This window comes from Pituophis catenifer, unplaced genomic scaffold (assembly GCF_029215685.1).
Source record: "Pituophis catenifer annectens isolate HBS135680 unplaced genomic scaffold, rPitCat1.0.hap2 SCAF_18, whole genome shotgun sequence".
Taxonomy (NCBI): domain Eukaryota; kingdom Metazoa; phylum Chordata; class Lepidosauria; order Squamata; family Colubridae; genus Pituophis; species Pituophis catenifer.
Window position 1 is genome coordinate 4,418,003 of NW_027256898.1, and position 19,357 is coordinate 4,437,359.

General features: G+C 47.6%; 2 protein-coding genes across 3 annotated transcripts in view; one reads left to right on the forward strand and one right to left on the reverse strand.

Moving 5' to 3' along the window:
• The first annotated feature begins 2,947 nt into the window (after positions 1–2,947).
• On the forward strand, positions 2,948–4,307 carry RNF223 (ring finger protein 223). Its single transcript, XM_070956228.1, is given in 3 exon segments — positions 2,948–2,999; positions 3,453–4,198; positions 4,200–4,307. Coding segments are annotated over 3 exon segments (906 nt in total).
• A 633-nt stretch (positions 4,308–4,940) lies between these two features.
• Positions 4,941–19,357, reverse strand: part of LOC139325914 (tyrosine-protein phosphatase non-receptor type 11-like) — a 39,582-nt gene continuing 25,165 nt past the window's right edge. The window contains exons 5-16 of one of the 2 annotated variants that reach the window (XM_070955949.1): positions 18,724–18,843; positions 18,504–18,617; positions 18,147–18,243; positions 17,286–17,365; positions 15,873–16,028; positions 15,081–15,212; positions 13,044–13,198; positions 11,643–11,710; positions 10,151–10,302; positions 9,054–9,154; positions 7,700–7,828; positions 4,941–4,985 (exon numbers count right to left, since the gene is read on the reverse strand). In XM_070955949.1, the coding sequence (XP_070812050.1) occupies positions 7,741–7,828; positions 9,054–9,154; positions 10,151–10,302; positions 11,643–11,710; positions 13,044–13,198; positions 15,081–15,212; positions 15,873–16,028; positions 17,286–17,365; positions 18,147–18,243; positions 18,504–18,617; positions 18,724–18,843 (1,263 nt within the window). In that variant the 3' untranslated portion in view covers positions 4,941–4,985; positions 7,700–7,740. Of the gene's footprint in view, positions 4,986–6,351; positions 7,829–9,053; positions 9,155–10,150; positions 10,303–11,642; positions 11,711–13,043; positions 13,199–15,080; positions 15,213–15,872; positions 16,029–17,285; positions 17,366–18,146; positions 18,244–18,503; positions 18,618–18,723; positions 18,844–19,357 lie in introns of those variants that run through there. The other variant, XM_070955948.1, reaches the window with a different exon arrangement.

Consider the following 19,357-nt stretch of genomic DNA (forward strand, 5'->3'; position numbering starts at 1 on the left):
TGCCAGAAGGCAAAAGGCGGCACCCGTCCCAAGAGAGAAATCCCTGGGTGTTAAAATAGTTTGAAGGCTCCACCTCTGGACAGCGCTTCTGACAAACATCCGGGCTCGTGGTAACTTACTAAGCATCCCAAGCATGGCAATTGAGTGACTTCAAAGAGGATGTGGAGAGGGAAGGCACGGGGACTCGTACAGAGACGCACCCCGGCGCCTGCCAGTTAGGACCTGTATCTCTGGAGCTTTATGAACAGATAAAAAGGTTCTGCTTTTATTGGGAACAAAATTAATTTTTGGTCACCACGATGTAGAAGAGATGTTGGGGCTCTGGAAAGAGTGCAGAGAAGAGCAACAAAGAGGAGGCTAAAACCTACGATGAACGGTTGCTGGAATTGGGGATGTCTCGTTTAACGAAAAGAAGGAGTAGGGGAGACATGATAGCAGTTTCCCAATATTTGAGGGGCTGCCCCAAAGAGGAGGGGGTAAACGTGTTTTCCAAAGCAGCAAAACAAGAAGCAACGGGTGGAAACTAATCAAGGAGAGAATCAACTTAGAACTAAGGAGGAATTTCCTGACAGTGAGAACAATTAACCAGTGGAACAACTTGCCACCAGAAGTTGTGAATGCTCCAACACTGGAGGTTTTTAAAGAAGAGGTTGGACCACCATTTGTCTGAAGTGGTGTAGGGTTTCCTGCCTAAGCAGGGGGTTGGACTAGAAGATCTCCGAGGTCCCTTCCCACTCTGTTATTCCGATCCTAATCCCATTTGCTTTGGGGGCATGGATTTAATACGTGGAGATGGATGGATTAAAAAAATGCACAACGGCAGGACCTCATAGTTGGTGGGGTGGGAGGACGATACCCCCTGAAGGAGACCTCTTCTTGGAAAAAAATGAAACGAGGGGGGAGGATGGAATCGCAATGGAGTATCCGGAAGAGGAGCGCCCTGCCTCGGGTGCAAATTTCAGCCCAAATCAAGACCGGTTGAATTCAAAATCCGCTTGGGGGAGATTTTGCGATGGGATTGAGGAGCGATCCTTTGGGGATGGAAAGGATTATCATTACTATTACTATTACTATTACTATTATTATTATTATTATTATTATTTAATCTTTAGTGAGATTCACAGCCTTTGAGGCTGGTTAATAGCTCAGCAGCTCGAGTCCTAACCAAGGACCTAGGAACTGTTAAGGTATCGTTGGAGGATGTAAGCTGTTCCGAGTAAGGTGGTTTTTTGTAGAGTCAAAATGTTCAAGTCCGGCAAATTTAGAATTTCTAAATAGCGGGATAGCCCTTTGGGTATTGCTTCAAGGGCTCCAATTATTATTATTATTATTATTATTATTATTATTATTATTATTATTATTATTGTTGTTGTTGTTGTTGTTGTTGTTATTATTATTATTATTATTATTATTATTATTATTATTATTATTATTATTTTTGCAGCCCTAAAACTTTTAGGAAACTTTAGGAAAATCCAGAATGCCTTTGCCGCTTATAAATACCTCTCCTTCCACAGATCAAGTTTTAAGTCCATAGCAATGCTAAAATCTAGCACGGGACTCACTCCATCCTCTGAAGAAACATCACTCTGACTTCTTTGGGGAAATAATTGGGTGTGACTCAGTTTCTTTAGGGTGATTTTAAATTCTCCAGGGCAGCTAGGCTCCGAAACCAGTTTTACCAGACGCGCCAATTAACAGTGAGTTACCCACCAATTTGGGCTTAAAGTCCACGGTAGCTTGCAAATTTCCCTGCGTTTCCATGCTTTTCGGAACGGAGAGATTTGGCCCTTCTCCCTTCTCTGGCAAATCTGCACCTGCCCTTCTCGGTTTCTTAGACGTCGCTCTGTCTATAAAGGAGCCATTTCCAGTTTTAAGAAAACAAAAATAAAAGAGTTGTTTTTCCATTCCTGCGAACTATGTCAAAAATAACCTTTCGTCAGCCACGTTTGTCGTGGTTGATTTCCCAGCTCAGCCCGTGGCCCTGAATTTCCTGGCGGGGGGGGGTTGGAGGAATCACTGGGAGGAAATGCAAAATAAAAAGGATTTTTTTTTCATACCAGACGTGCAGCATGCACGTCCCTTAGACGGGTGCCAAGCTCTGAGAAATTAAACACGTCGTAAATTAAAAACCCAAGCGGTTAGAGCAATTGGCTTGGGATTTGATACAGACAGTATTTCCTATTAGAGTGAGATAAAAGCAGACCTGAGGTCAGATTATGCCAAGATTATGAGAACCAGGAAGTTCCCCGTCCGTGGTTTTTTTTTTGCTAGATCATGCTTGCAATGTGAAAAAAAATAAACTAGCAAAGCCAAGTTAAAATAGGAGAACTGGGCTGTTTGCTGGGGAAAAAAAGATCCGCAAAACAGCTGTTTTTTCCCATGGGACCCCGAGTGTCTGCTTGCAAGCTGATGGTGGAAATGACATTTATTTATATAATTGTTGCAAAACAGCAGAAGGATGCTCTTCCCAGGCCTGGAGGGAGGGATGTAAATCTCTTTGCGGGAGAATCAGAAAACTGGTCCTCGTTTTGGGGAGATCTCAGGTCTCCATCCCCTTTGACAATCTGACAAGGCCCAGCATCCCAGAAGAGAGGGGGGGAAAAATGGTGTTTTTTTCTGAACGTCTAAGAAGAAACGAAACAAGAGGCTTCCCTTAAGACTCAAAACTGGGAAGAGATATGTGTGTATGCGTGTGTGTGTGTGTGTGTGGGGGGTGTAGCAAAGCTTTGCTGCTCGTTTTTTTCCTTCGGCCCCTAAAAACACAACAAAGGGCAGATTTACGTGGGAGTTTAGCCACGCTGGCAACTGCTATCTCCGTATCATCCTGAACGGACTCGTATTCTGGTTTGTCTTAGGCTTTCTGTGCGGCCGGCCAACGCTGCCCCCACTCCACCCAGCAAACAGGGTCTCTACCTGGGACCCCCCGAGATCCCTTCTGGATTTCATGGAGACAGCAACACTCCTGCCTTCTCAATTTAGGAGAAGCACCGGCTGGGGTACGTGTGATTTTATTTTGTTTTATTGTTTCTCTTTTCCTGCAGCTCTTTTCCTGGTGTGTTTGAGGACAGGGGAATTCTCAAGTGTTGGGAGTTCCCCGTTTTTAACAGTTGCTCTTCTGGGCAGCTGAACAGCCTGTGGCTTTTTTTATTCCTATGGAAAGTTACGGAAGTTTTGGAGAAGAAAAATGGGGTAGGGTCTTGGAAAGATTTAGGAAATAAACCTCTACGGCAGTGTTTCTCATCCTTGGAAATGTTTAAAGATGGGTGGACTTCAACTTCCAGAATTCCCCAGCCAGCAGGTGCGGACTTCAACTCCCAGAATTCTCGGGTTGGCTGGGGGAATTCTGGGAGTTGAAGTCCACCCGACTTGAAGTTGCTTTGATTGAGAAATATTGATGAAGGATGACTCCATGTTGGCTTAATATTAATCCCGGTTTCTTATTTCCCCAGGTTCCGTTATGTCCTGCTTAACCCAGGTCTGGCACACCGAAGTGCCAGAATCTCCCCCGTCGAGTCCCCAAAGTCCCATCCCGGCGGACCCCCACGACAGACCGATCCCGCTCAATCCGATCGTGATCACCTCTCCCTCTGCGGAAAACAGGCCCGCCGTGTGTTCGCCCGTGGGGTCTCCGTTGAGCTTCCCCATCGACGGGAAGACCAGGCTGGGCTCCCCGACGGAGCGGCCTACCTCGCCGATCGAATGCTCCATCTGCTTCAACACCTATGACAACCTCTTCAAAACCCCCAAGGTCCTCCAGTGCCATCACACTTTCTGCTTGGAGTGTTTGGCCCGGCTGACGGCCGCCCTGCCGCCCAACCGGGTGGAAGATCAGCTCCCGTGCCCCTTCTGCAGGCAGCTGACTGAAATCCCGCTCGAAGGCGCTCCGGGTCTCCAGACGAGCAAAGAGGTGATGGCCACCTTACCGCCGGAATTCCAGAAGGAGAAGGCCCACTGGATGGAAGGGACCAAGCTGTGCTGCAGGCAGTGCTCCGACCCAGAGAACCCCCACACCTGCGTCACCATCGACATCGCCCCCAGCAAGCCCGAAGTCCCCGAGACCCCCACCGAGGGTGTCATCGGACGCCTCTCCCGCTGCTCGATATGCGACGACTGGAAACGCGTCGTCCTGCTTTCCGTCCTCATCATCATCCTCTTTTGCATCATCCTGTGGCCGGTGCAGTGTATCGTCAAGACGGGGGAACTTGAAGTGCCTCAACAAATTCACATACCCGCGGCCGAATTACGTGCCTTACCATCTCACCACCCCGGCCCCCGCACTGGACCTCACCAAGCTCGTGGCGTGATTGCCGGGGGAGGCCATATGGGTGCTGCTTTGATGTGGGGTGACCGCCGGTCATTGTGGGGGGGGGGGAGAAAGTCCACGAGAGTCCTAATTCTCCTCTAGAAGGAACCAGGGAGATGGGGTAGACTTCTCCTATCCGTTCTAGAAGATTGCGTTGGGTTGGGTGGGCCGTCACGTTGACCTGTTGCAACGCAACTCACATGAACGCTCGAGCGTGCACCGTCTTGGTCATGTCGACTTGAAACACCCACGTGCCCACTTCCACACCTCCTAAGTGGCTCTGATTGGCCAACCTGTTTTGGGAGGCCCAAGTGCCAAAGTCCAAGCAAAAGACAACCTGTTTTGCACGTATGGGAGAACGCACTCAACGGGGAGAACTGTGACAGTAGCAAGAGACCCAAAAGGCTTCCCCCTCCGAGGACACGCAAATCCGAGCCAACGGACCAAACTCTGCATACTCTTCCCCTTTTGCTGATACCCCACCCCCCACCCCCAACACTTTCCCTCTATTTCCGGTTTCGTTTGGGCGAAAGGAGGGGACACTTCATTTTCTATTGTTATTAAACATTTCAGTTTTATACCGCTGAATTGTGCGTGGTGCAGTTGTTGTTGTTATTGTGGTGATATTTTTCTCCCGACAAGTTCTTGGAGCAGATCAGAAGGGGAAAACCAGATGTCACTGAAAGAGACGGAGGAACGATATTGGGGCAACGGAGATTATATATGAGCAGCAGTGGGGGATACTGGTGGAGGAGCGAGAGAAGTCCCTACAGGTTAAGTCCTCGACTTACAACCCCAATGGAGCACAATGTGTCGGTCGCTAAGCGAGACGGCTGTGAATTTTTGCTCCATTTTACGACCTTTCTTGACACGGCGGTTAAATGAATCTCTTGCAAGTTTGTTCAGTCAGTCGCGCGGTTAAGTGAATCCAGCTTCCCTATGACATTGCTGGTCGAAAGATGGCATGCTGCATCGGTCGTAAGTGTGGAAAAACTGCCATAAGTCACTTTTTTTTCCTCAGTGTTGTAACTTTGAACAGTCACTAAATGAACTGTTGTAAGTCGAGGACTACCTGTATCGTATTAATCGGTGGCTTCAACTATGCCTGTCTTTTGTAAAAGACGAGGTCGTGTTCAGGTACAATTTTATGATATTACTATTGATCGGGGCAGAGAATCCTGAACTACGGGGTCCCGACAGTCTCAGCTCAGGCTGATGGATGCTGGGAATTGTATTTCGGTCTCTACGTTTTATTAGGCCCTGGGTTGATCTACCTGGGCAATGCACTAAAGTAGTGGGGGGGGGTCAGAGTTTCTTCTTTGGGATCGAACTCTCCTTCTGGGACTAAATTTCTCAGCCGTAACAACTTCAGAACGAGGCGATTCGACTCCCAGAATTCCCCAGCTGGCATCTGTGGACTTCAACCAGCGGCGGGATTCAAATAATTTAACTACCGGTTCTCTGCCCTAATGACCAGCTGGGTGGGCGTGGCCATGGTGGGCGTGACCAGGGGGTGTGAAAGGCAGCACTCGGCCTCCTGCACCCCCCTGGGAGCAAAAACCGGCCTGTTTGGGGCCTAGTAGGCCTCCTTGCACTTACCTGGGAGCCAAAATGGGGTGCGTGGGGACTCCTGGAAGGGGGTGGGTGGGGCAGGGAGGGGAGGGGAGGGGCCAGACAGCAATTTAACAACCGGTTCGCTTGAACCGGTCTGAACCGGCTGAATGCCACTACTGACTTCAACTCCCAGAATTCCCCAGCCAGCATGTATGGATTTCAGCTCCCAGAATTTCTCAGCCGGCATGTGTGTTCTTCAACTCCCAGAATTTCTCAGCCGGCGTGTGCGGACTTCAACTCCCAGAATTCCCCAGCCGGCATGTGCGGACTTCAACTCCCAGAGTTCTCGGGCCACCATGCTCAACAGTGTAACCCCTCTGCTCTAAACAAGGACGCTTGTTAATTCACTATATATATATTTTTCTCATATATATATATGTGTATACACACACACACACACACACACACACACACACACACGTACACCCCCAATTTGTAGCCTCTGTTACAGAAAATCAGAGGCACTTGTGGATAAATACAGCATAGCAAAAAAAGGAATTATATCTTACCCTTTGCATAAATTAAACCAGTGTTTGTCCAGCTAGACAACTTTTTAAGTTGGGTGGACTTCGATTCCCAGAATTCCCCGGTCAGAAACTTCTAGGATTCCCCAATCAGCAGGTCGGTGGGAGAATTCTGGGAGTGGAAAATCCACCCCTCTCTTAAAGTAGCCCAGGTTGAAATCCACTGAATTAGACCCACGATCGGTCTTACGAGACGGAGGCTTAAGGTTGCATTCAGCATGGAAAATCCAGTGGGAATGAAAACACGGAAACTGCATCATATCTGTTGTGGCTCGCCATCGGCCAGCAGAGCCGGCAGCAGATTCGGACAGTGAGGAGGTTGGGGAGGAACGTGGGCCAGTCCTGGAGTCTGGGGAAGGCTCAGATGAGGGCTCTGAGTCAGAGGCAGAGAGGGGGACAGGGCCATCTGATAGTTCTTTGCTGCCTCCGGAGTCTCTGAAGTCTGACATCAGTGAGGCAGAAGAACAGCGGGAGCCTGTTCCCAGTGTGCGCAGGCGCAGATCTTCCAGGAGACAGGAACAATTAAGAAAACAGGGTCGACTTGGGAGTAAGGCTTGGAGATGATTGGCCTCTCCCATAAGACATAAAAAAAGAAGCGAATGGGACGTGAGCTTTTGCAGGAAGCGATTAGTTCATCTGGTCAGTAAAAGCTTTGGAAAAGTTCTGTTTGACTCTGTGCTAAGTTTGGCCTTGCCCCGCGTGTAGCAATTAGTTATCTGGCAGCTTTCCAAGGGAGATAAAGTGGGTGTTTGTAAACACTCCCCTGATAAGACTGTTTGAGAAGCCTTTCAGACTGGGAATGACAATAATTGAAAGCCGTATGAATAAAAGAGGTTTGCCGGGACTAAGATTGTGCTGTATACTTTCTAAGGAAGCCTAAATCCGAACAATATCTGGAGGAGGTTAACGATAAACCTCGAGACGGAAATAAAACTGGTGTCCTTTCAGATCGCACCAATACCTTGGAAGCTGTACGAGTTTGATCCCGTCCATACAAAACCAAGACGGAAAATTATGCCGTTTTTCTGTTTTTCGTCCTTCCCACCCCCACCGGGGCACAGAGATATTTTAAAAGTCTAAAAGAAAAATAATCCTGAATTGGGATCTTGATGAGTGTCGGCTGGGAGAAACAGAGTTTTCCAACAGGGCTGGGTTTCTGTTGAGGAGGGTCTTAAGAGTGCAGCGTTTGGGAATGTGATCCACCGGTCTGTCATATTGGGAGGCAAAATAACCACACCTGGATACACATGCCTACCTATTTTATAAGCCACCTGTCTCCATCCTATTCTATCGCTACTATCTTCCTGAGTTAGTGAGTCCTGAGACCTTGGCGGTCTTGATACTCAGGTTTTCGTAGACGGAGGTCGTTTCCTCGTCGGCCACTCTGCGGAATAAAAGAGGGAGAATCAGCAACCGGCCTTACCCAAAAACCGAGCAACGGCGGGGAGCTTTTGAACCCGTGTCAAAATCTTAGACAACCGAACACATTGAGACACAGGCAACTTATATCGCCATTCGTCCTCTTTTAACGACCCCTTGCAGGGTGGAGTCTGGGCAACTGAATGGAGCTGAGTGGCCGGATGACATTCCTGTCGCCAGAGCGGAGTTTTGTTCAGCAGATTGTTCAGTGTGCCCAGAGAGAAATATCTGCCTTTACCTAGGATCGAACTCACAGCCTCCTGATTGTGAGGCGAAAGCTCCGCCTGTAGGCCGCCACACCACTCACTTCAGGTATCGCCACTAAATGGAGTTTATTATTATTTAGCATATGATGAATAACCATCATATCCCACGCAGGTTCAGATCTCCACTTAAATGGAGTACAGGTAGTTCTCGGCTTACAACCGTTCATTTAGTGACCGTTCGAAGTTAACAACGGTGCTGAAAAAAATGACTTATGACCGTTTTTCACACTTTACGACCATTGCAACATCCCCACCGTCCTGCGATCCAAAGTCAGATGCTTGGCCATTGATTTATATTTATGACTGTTGCAGGGGCACACGATCCTCTTTTGCGACCTTCGGGCAAGCCAAGTCAATGGGGAAGCTGGATTCACTTAACAACATCCGTGTAAAATTTGGGCAAGACTCACTTAACAAATGTTTCTCTTAGCAACAGGAATATTGGCCTCAATTTTGGTCAAAAGTCAAGGACTACCTGTTATTTCCTTCACCCATTTTTTTCAATTACAGGTAGTCCTCCTTGACTTACGACCATTGTTTAGCGACCGTTCAAAGTTACGACGGCGCTGAAAAAAGGTGACTTAAAACTGGTCCTTGCAGTTACGACCGTCACAATGTCCCTGCACTCAATAGAATGGATTTACCGTTGGTTTTCCAGTCCTGGGGTCATGACTTTCCCAGATAGATTTTGACAAGCAAAAATCAATGGTGGAAAACAAGATCCACTTAGTGTCCGTCTGCGACTGGATCGATTCGCTTAACAACCGTGACAAGAAAAAGTTGCAAAATCAGGCACGGCTTGCTTAACAACCTTCCCGCTTAGCAAAGGAAGGTCCGGTCCCAATTGCGGTCGTAAGACGAGGACTACTTGCCGTTGTTATGGGGGGGGGGTGAAGTGGGAGGAGGAGAGAAAATGGATCTTACCCTATCTGGAGCCGAGGCGAAGGAGGGCGAGTTTTGGCTCTGGGTTTTTCCATCGGCAAGTATCGGATATTTAAGTAAGCCGTCTCCTTCCGTAGACATCTCTGAAATAGAGTTTCAATGCTTTTATGATTATTCATGATAGCAGCGTTCCAATATTTGAGGGGCTGCCCCAAAGAAGAGGGAGTCAAGCTATTCTCCAAAGCACCTGAGGGTAGGACAAGAAGCAACGGGTGGAAACTCATCAAGGAGAGAAGCAACTTGGAACTAAGGAGGAATAATTAGAACAATTAACCAGTGGAACAGCTTGCCACCAGAAATCCTGGATGTTCCATCACTGGAGGTTTTTAAGAAGAAACGGGCCAGCCATTTGTCTGAAATGATATAGGGCCGTGATGGTGAACCTACGGCACCATGTGCCAGAGGTGGCATGCAGAGCCCTGTCTGTGGGCACGCGTGCCGTCGCCAGCTGCTTTTCTGGTTTCCAGTGCGCATGCCAGCTGGTCTTCGCAGGCGCCGGAGCGCCAGAAAATGGCCGAAAAACAGGCCGAAAAACAGCCAAAAACAGCCAAAAGGAACAGGCTGTTTTCCGGACCATTTCCGGGCCTTTTTTGGGGTGTTTTTTTGGGCCATTTTCCCGCCATTTTTGGAGCCATTTTCAGGTTGTTTTTTGGGCCATTTTCAGGTTGTTGTTTTTTTGGACTGTTTTCAGGGCGTTTTCCGGGGCGTTTCTGGGCCTTTTTTGGGCCGTTTTTGGGACCATTTTCCCGCCATTTTTGGAGCCATTTTCAGGCCGTTTTTGGGCCATTTTCAGGGCATTTTCCGGGGCGTTTCTGGGCCATTTTAAGGCCGTTTTTTTGGACTGTTTTCAGGGCGTTTTCTGGGGCGTTTCTGGGCCTTTTTTGGGGCCATTTTTTGGGCCATTTTCCAGCTGTTTTGGGGGCCATTTTTCAGCCGTTTTTAGGCTGTTTTTCGGGCCATTTCCAGGCCATTTTTGGGCCGTTTATGGGCTTAAAAACAGCCTGAAAACGGCTGGAAAAACGGCTGAAAATGGCCCAAAAAACGGCCCCCCAAAAAGCCCGATATTTTTTTCCCCTCACCTGTTCCTCTTCTAGCTCCTTCTGCTGCATTGCGATAAACTGTTGTACAGCCATGTAGACAAATTTGTACTGGGCTTCCGTTTGCACCATGCCCGACCTCTGCCTCCGTACCATCTGAATCGTCTTCGGGATGTCGATGTCACAATCCAAGCCTATTTCGTGAATAAGAGAAGAGAGGAAAAGGTGTTTAAAAAAATTGCCAGGCAGGGGCCGGTCTAAAATAGGAGAGTCATCGTGCCCACGTTAAACTCTTAACACTCGTATTACTATGACTGTCAGGGTAATAGGTACGTAAATTATGTAGGGTCAGAGCTGGCTTGCTGTCATCATTCCGACAGATGCCCTAATTAAATCATGAGCCTCGAGCCAAGCTTCAAAAGAAATCCAGTTTTTTATTAGGAGCTTCATGTCGGCACGTTCCCAAATGAAGCCAGCTCTGACCCTAGGTAATTTACGCCCCATTTATGTTTCCCCCCTCCCCCCAGGTTGTGTCATCAATCACATTCAACGGATCAATTTTGTGGCTTGTAGAGGTCACTCCCCTCCGGCTGCTGTAGGTAACCCTGGGATACAGCCTTGAGAGAGATAAGCATGGAATGTGCATCTGTCTTTGACTGCTGTGCCGTTTCGCCGGTTTCCCATCCCCCCCTGGCCTATGGCAACTCGAGAGCAGGCCAGGGATGCTTTGCGAGTTGACGTTTACTATAGTTCTTGACTTGCGACCACGATGGGGACTGGAAACTTTTGTTTTGAGTGGTGTGATCCTTAAACAGGCCATCATGGAACCACATCCAAGTTTATGACCTTTTTTGGCCGTGGTTGTTAAGCGAGACACCGCTTGTGATGAATGACTTCCTGCCGTCTTCCCCATCGTGTTTGCTTGTTGGAAGCGGGCTGGGAAGTTTGCAAATGGTTGATGATAGTGACTGTGAATGTTGTAAGTGCACAACGTTTGCCAAGTGTCCGAAGCATGATCCCATGATCGGAGGATGCCTTGATTGTTGTAAATTCCGCTAGTCCTCGACTTACAAGCAGTTCATTTAGTGCCCGTTCTAAGTTATGACTGTTGTGGCATCCCCGTGGTCACGTAATTTACATTCAGATCATCATGATCCTCCTCTTTTAACGACCCCATAATCCCTTGCGGGGTGAAGTCTGGGCAACTGAATGGAACTGAATATTTACTGGCCGGATGCCCTTCCTGACACCAGTGCTGAGTTTTATTCAGCAGATATATTCCCATAGAGCTATATCGTTCAGATGCTTGATAACGGCTTCGTATTTATGACGTCCCGGGAGGTCATGTGATCCCTTTTTGCACCCTTCCGACAAGCAGAGTCAATGGGGGAAGCCTGATTCATTTAGCAACCGGGTTACTAACTTAACAACTGCAGGGATTCACTTAACCACAGTGGCAAGAAAGTGGGGCGAACCCCACTTAAACAATGGGAATTTGCTGCTCGATGGTGGTCGTAAATCGAGTTGCGTTTACCTTGTCGGTGAATGGTGTCCACCAGCATGTCTATCACGATGATCGTGCCCGTTCGGCCTATGCCAGCACTGGAAAAAGGAGCGAAAGGGAAGAGATCAAAGGATATCCACACAACTCTCTCTGCTGAACTCAAATCACCATCTACACTATAGTATAGCCACTTGTCTGAAAAGGTATAGGTTCTCATGCTTCAGCAGGGGGCTGGACTAGAAGACCTTGAGGGTCCCTTCCAGATTCGATTTGATTCGATTCGATTCCTATTCCTATTATTTCTATTCCTATTTCTATTATTTCTATTTATTTCTATTTATTTCTATTATTCCTGTTCTGTTCTGTTCTGTTCTATTCTATTCTATTCCTATTATTTCTTTTTATTTCTATTTCTATTTCTATTTCTATTTCTATTTCTATTTCTATTTCTATTCTATTCTATTCTATTCTATTCTATTCTATTCTATTCTATTCTATTCCTATTATTTCTATTTCTATTTATTTCTATTTCTATTATTCCTATTCCTGTTCTGTTCTGTTCTGTTCTGTTCTGTTCTGTTCTGTTCTATTCTATTCCTATTCCTATTATTTCTATTTATTTCTATTTCTATTATTCCTATTCTATTCTATTCTATTCTATTCTATTCTATTCTATTCTATTCTATTCTATTCTATTCTATTCCTATTATTTCTATTTCTATTTATTTCTATTTCTATTATTCCTATTCCTGTTCTGTTCTGTTCTGTTCTGTTCTGTTCTATTCTATTCTATTCCTATTCCTATTATTTCTATTTATTTCTATTTCTATTATTCCTATTCTATTCTATTCTATTCTATTCTATTCTATTCTATTCTATTCTATTCTATTCTATTCTATTCCTGTTATTTCTATTTCTATTTATTTCTATTTCTATTATTCCTATTCCTATTTCATTCCATTCCCATTTCTATTATTTCTATTTCTATTTATTTCTATTTCTATTATTCCTATTCCTGTTTCATTCCATTCCCATTTCTATTATTCCTATTCCTATTATTTCTATTTATTTCTATTTCTATTTTTTAACCAGGAAGTAACCTACTTTTTACCGTCTGCGCATGCGCAGAGGATCTAAAATCGGAGATGAAGATGGCACTCCCGCGCCGGCGGGGCACACACACTTCTGAACCGGTAGGGAAAGTAAATATATTTCACCCCTGGTTTAAACTGAGGACTACCTGTGCTGGAGGAGGGATCTGAAGGAAAATGTCACTTTTCACTCTTTACTCCTGGTTGTTGATGGGGTTTTTTTTTTTGGGGGGGGGGGCGGAGAAAGAACCAGGAGCAGCCCCAAGGAGGAGCATGGTTTTGATGGGCACCTGGGTTTAGGGGGAAGACCCCCAAATCCAAGTCTCCTGATGTCCCTCACCTGCAATGCACCACAATTGGTCCCGACTCTGGAATACTTCGGTGAGCCTTGTTGATTTGGTCCAAAAAGCTGAGGACGCCGCCCGGTTCGTTAGGGACGCCGTGATCAGGCCAGCTGAAATACTGGAAGTGCTTAATTTTTCTGGGACGCTCCTCCTGGACGGAAGGAGAGAAAGATCAGATTCAATCACGTAGAAATGGGTTGACAAAATCAGAAACGAGGTTGTGATAAGCCGCCTGGGAAAAGCCAAGGGAAATCATCCAAACCATAAAAAAGCGAACGTTAGAATATTTTGGACATGTTGTCGTGGCCCGCCAGATTCAGATGATGAGGAGGTTGGGGAGGAACTTGGGCCTGTTCTGGAGTTTGATGGATGCTCTGCATCGGACGCAGAGAGAGAGCTGGCATTTCCCAGCCAGGAAAGGCAGCTGCCTTTGGAGGCTGAGATGAGTGAGGAGGAACAACAGCTGGGGCCTGTTCCAGACACACGTATGCACAGAGCAGTTAGGAGAGGTGAACAACGGAGGACAAGGAGTCGACTCGGGAAGCAAAGTACACGTGGATGTTGAATGGCCCCTCCCTGGCTGGGGGAATAAATAAAAGGAAAGGGGAGTGGGTTGTCGTAGGAGACAACCATTCGTATTTCTGGCGATTTTGCTCATTGCGTTTTGTGCCACAAAGACTGCTTACCAGAACTTAATTGGCAACCTTTCGGCTGGGAGTTCACTGCCTTGCAATTATCGCAAGGAACTGATAAGGTCTGTTACTGCAGTTAACTCCTTGCGGGTCTGGACTTTTCGGTGGGTGAATGCCATTAATTCCCAAGAGGTAAATAAAGAGGGAGTTTTCATCACCAGGAGTCTGTTTCTTGCTTTTGTTAAGACTGGGTCAGAACACATGTGATGTCTGAACACCTGGAAAAATACGGCATCCTTCCCTTAATCCTCCAGGATTAAGTGATTGAAGGCAAATGAGGTCCAGGCAGAAGAAGGACATCATGGCATTCAAAATCTGCGGCTGTTGATAAAAATAGAATTGCCAACATGATCACTAACGTCCGATGAAAGATATGGAAGGAGGAGGAGGAGGAGGATGAGAAGGAGGAGGAAGAGGAGGAGAAGGAGAAGGAGAAGGAGGAGAAGAAGAAGGAGGAGGAGGAAGAGGAGGAGAAGGAGGAGGAGAAGAAGGAGGAGAAGAAGAAGAAGGAGGAGGAAGAGGAGGAGAAGGAGAAGGAGAAGAAGAAGGAGAAGAAGAAGAAGAAGAAGAAGAAGAAGAAGAAGAAGAAGAAGAAGAAGAAGAAGAAGAAGAAGAAGAAGAGGATGAAGAAGAAGAAGGAGAAGGAGAAGGAGAAGGAGAAGGAGAAGGAGAAGGAGAAGGAGAAGAAGAAATAATAGTTACATGTCACCGTGACGGAGACTTCCCCGATTTGGGAGAAGTAGGTGGGGGAAATTTGTGAAGTGCGATGACCGGCAAAGCAAAAACACTGAAGATGGACATAAACAGAAATAGATAAATATTTGCACGCTGCCCTCGCGGTGGAAATAACATAACCCGGCTCTGCGGTTGCGGTGCTCCTTTCCTAGAACATTTGAGTCACTTAGTGTTTGCAACAAGGAAATATGATGGCGGAGACAAAGACCCCGACAGGGTGTGAGTCATTAAACCACTGAAGGAAATTGGGCCGGTAGAACCACGTGTCAGAGGGAAGATGTCAAAATAAGATGACCGGGCAGAGATTCGACTGGAAAACACGACAAAGGGCACAAAAACGACACAAGGAAAGCATGAAAAGGAGAAAGAAACTGCGTATTGGGAGGCCCACCTCTGAAATTTCAAGCCCATTTATCTCAGATAAAACTTCCTGTTATTCCGCAGCTTTTTATGATGGCCCACAAATTTAAGGCAACCTATCAAAACGCCCAATGAAAAACCCCGCTTGCTATCTAGAGGATCGACAGATTTCCACACAAAGACGCTTTGTTGGCACGAGGACTAGGAACACGACCGCTTTTCGAAAGAGAACCCCCCCAATCTAACCCTGTCTATCCGTGTGATCTGTAAATCCCGGATGTAGTAACCCTGACATTCTCGCTCCCCGATATTCTGCACGCCGATGGGACCGAATTCCTTCGTGCAGTTTTGATCCGGCCAGTAGCGAAAACACTTGTTCTGCAAGACACACACACACAAAAAAAGGAGAGAAATAAACTCAGTTCACACAACGCGTGAAGCCGAAAAGCAGTTTCGCTGGAGTTTTTTTTTTTTAAAAAAAGTGCAGAGTGAAGATGGCTTGTAAAGGAAGGTTTAGCGTGTCCTGTGAATTCAGCAATGCAAATGACGTCACAGGCTTTTGATGTGACGGGGAGGGGCCCTAGGTAGGGTGGGCTCCTGGGGGTTCGACAGCCTTCGGGCGATCCTCTAGCAAAGGATAGCCGGGGTTCGGCAAACCCCCAAATGCCACCCCTGGCTGACCACGCCACCCTGCCCCTCCCACCACACCACACCCCTCCCAGGAGTCTCCACGCGGCCCGTTCATCATTCCAGGTAAGTGCAGGGGCCGCGAAGAGAGACTGGGAGGGCAAAAAACAGGCCTACCGGAGGAAATGGGCCTGTTTCCGGCCTCTGAAGCCTGTGGGAAGCTGTTTTCGCCCTCCCGGAGGCTCAAGGAAAGCCTCTGGAGCCTGGGGAGGGCTAAAAACACCCCTCCTCTGCTGTGGTGCAGGCGGCCGACTAGGCCACGCCCACCATGGCCACGCCCACCCAGCAACGGAGCAGCGAACCCGTTGCTCAAGGATCTGAAGCCCACCCCTGGCCCTAGGAGGGGCTCACCCTGCCTCGCTCGACCTCCTTGGTGGTCATGACGATGATGTGAGTGTTTTCCTGGTAGATCATGGTCCAGAAGTCGTTGACGGTGCTTTGTAGGCAGCCCTGGGTGGCGATGTAGACTTTGCAGTGTTCGGCGCTGCATCCGTCTTCGAGAGTGTTCTAGAACAAACGAGAGGAGAGAGGAGAGAATTGCTAGATGGGAGGAGAAGTATCTTTTTTAAAAAAATATTGTTTCATTCCTAAATATTTTTGAATACAGTGTATTGTCTGGGTATACCATTCACAAGAGAAAAAGGGGAAAAAAGGCCAAATAGAAAATAGTAATAAATATTAACATATGAACCAATCATAGTAATAATAATATAGCCTCCCCAGGCTCCAGAAGCTATCTAGGAGCCTGGGGAGGGCGAAAATGGCCTCCCCACCCCGGAGGCCCTCCAGAGGCCGGAAACATCCTGTTTCCTGACTTCCGGTGGGCCCAGAAGGCCTGAAAATCAGCTAGCCAGCATGCGCATGTGTGCTGGAGCTGAACTAGGGCGACGCTCGCGTACCCACAGATATGGCTCTGCCTGCAACCATCATGGCCCTCTGCCATTTCAGACAAATGGTTGTCCAGCCTCTTCTTTAAAAGTCTCCAGGGTTGGAGCAGTGTTGGAAGGCTCCGAGTTGAACTAAATCACCAGCCCCTGAAGCGATCACCGAATTAAGGCTCCTTCATTAGAGCTCATTAGATTGCCTGCTTTTTTTTTTTTTAACGGGCTGATTGGATTTAAACTGCAGGCAGTCGGAAGCATCCCGCCCGTGCAGGCCAAACATTTTCGCAACGTTTTTAACGTGCTGCATTTATTTTCAATCTCAAGTAGCAAGGAAGAGGGCCCCAGCCTTTCCTTCACGGGCACAAAAAAAATGTGAAAAACAATAAGAGTTCTGCAATGTTGGGAATCGTGTTCCTATCAACTCCCATAATTCAATGCCCCCCCGCGCATGTGCACACGACCCACCCACGCTCGCCCCGCTTTTGGCACGTGACGGCAAAAAAATTGCCAGTGGGCCTGTTTTTTCGCCCTCCCCAGGCTCCAGAGGCTTTCTTGGCGCCTGGGGAGGGCAAAAATAGCCTTCCCCAATGCCCCAGAGGCTCTCCGGAGGCCGGAAACTGCCTGTTTCCCGACTTCCGGTGGACCCAGAAGGCCCGAAAATCAGCTGGCTGATGCGCACATGCATGCTGGAGCTGAGCTAGGGCAATGCTTGCGTGCCCATAGATATGGCTCCACGTGCCGCCCGTGGCACGCATGCCATAGGTTCGCCATCACAGGTGTAGGGTCTCCTGTTTGGGCAGAGGATGGGACTAGACGATCTACAAGGTCCCTTCCAACTCAGTTAATCTAATCTAATCTAAACCAGTTGCCTGCCACTCACCTTAATATAATTGGCATTGATGTAATCGGAACTCGGGACTCTGGGATCGGCGTTCCGGAGAGCCACTCGGGTTGTGTCAACTGCAAAGGGAGGAAAACAGCATAAACGCCAGGGGTGGGGGGTGGGGGGAAATAGCATCCGTCTTGAAAAATCGCAGAAATATTTTAATTTACTGCCCAGATTTATATCCTGAATGTGTTCAATTGTCCTCTCTTTTTAAAAAAAACTGCTTTCACTCCTGGGTGGGATGGAGGAAGGAGAAGAGCCCTCCAGCTCACTGCTTCTCAGCACAACACCCCTGCAAGGGAGGCACACAGGGCTCAAACTGGGGAAAGAAGTCTGCCACACCAACCTGCTAACCTCTGTGATACAAACTGGGCTCTAAGTGCGAAACACGTGAATTTCTGGGATTGTTTAAAAGAGAGAAGTGTGCAAGAACAGGAAAAAAAAATAACACCAGCAATCGTTCTATTTTCTATCATCATAATCTCCATTTAAAAGGCTGTCAGAATTCGCACAGTGCGACTATGTGAGACAACCCAGGAGCAAATACAGTAAACAGAGGTTTGCATTTAAATAGTGGTTTTATCTACAAAGAATATATACATACACATACTTTAGTCAGACCTCAAACAAACAGCAATCAGCAATTACAGCACAGAAGCACACACGGAGAGAGAGATACGTCGCAACAGGGCCTCTTCTTATTACAGGCTCTTAAAGTGATATCAGCCCAAAAACCTTGCTGACTCATTCCCAGCATTACATCATCGTAGCAGCTGGTCAGCTCTCAAATCATGACCCTGACAAAAGGCAAAATATTTCCCGCTTTTAGGATAGTTCGACCCTCGGAATTCTTACACGGAAGGATATTTTTGTAGCGATTTTTCGCCTTGTTCTCGACTCGCTGTCCTTCCTTCCTGGGATAGAGAAATTTGCACTCCTGTTGCTGTAACATCTGTGGGAACCAAGAAGTTGGAAAGGCATCACTATTTCCATCTTTCGCCCGGCTTTAAAACAACCCCATTATCCCCAGCAACGGCTGGACTAAGCCAGGATGATGGGGGAAAAAAATCCCACTCCAACTTTCCATATCTGTCCGGGTGAAAATTCCCAGAATTCCCAACCATGTACTGCTCACGCAAGGAATGCTGGGAAATCTTCTCCCCAGGCTAGAAGGAACGAAAGGAGATTTGATTGGCTCGTTTTCCCCCATACCTCAAATTCCTCCCAGAATCCTTGCTTCGCCTTCTCGCTCTGGTCGGCCATCTTGTTCAGCTCCTTGACTCGGTTCTCGATGTTGGCGGCGATGATTCGGGTAGCGTTGAAAGGCTGCCGGAGACAAAATCTTCTCTAGATGTTGAAGGAGAGAGAGAGAGAGACCTCCCCTCCGTCTCTTTCCCCCTGGTTAAACGCTCGGCACAGGTGACCGACTTACCTGTTTCAGGTGTACCACCACCCCTGACTTCTCCACCATGGGGTTCTTCTTGTAGTGCTCCACCAAGTCAGCCAGGGTGTCGAATCGCTCGCCTCCGCCCACGTCATACTTCCCGTCCAGCTGCCAAAGGAGAACCAGGAATAGCAATAGTACTTAAGACTTATATACCGCTTTACAGTGCTTTCACAGCCCTCTCTAAGCGGTTTACAGAGTCAGCCTTTTGCCCCCAACAATCTGGGTCCTCATTTTACAGATCTCAGAAGGATGGAAGGCTGAGTCAACCTTGAGTCAGTTTGGTCAGGATTGAAGTCCTGGCAGTGGGCAGAGTTAGCCTGCAATACTGCATTCTAACCACGGGGAGGGAGGGAGGAATATTGGCAGGGGAGGGGTGAGTAGAGGCTGGCGAGGCGCCCCTTGATGTGAGTGACACGAGTTGGCCATTGAGTTGGCCACGCTAACCCAGTCACATGACCACCTAGCCACGCCCACCCAGCCGGTCATGAGGCAGATCATATTAGTGGTCCGTGGGATTTAAAATTATGAATTTAGCGATTCCTGAGGTCCGAAAGCTTGAGGTCCTCTGGACTAGATGGTCTCTAAAATCCCCTTGCAAGCCCTTCCATTCTCTCATCCA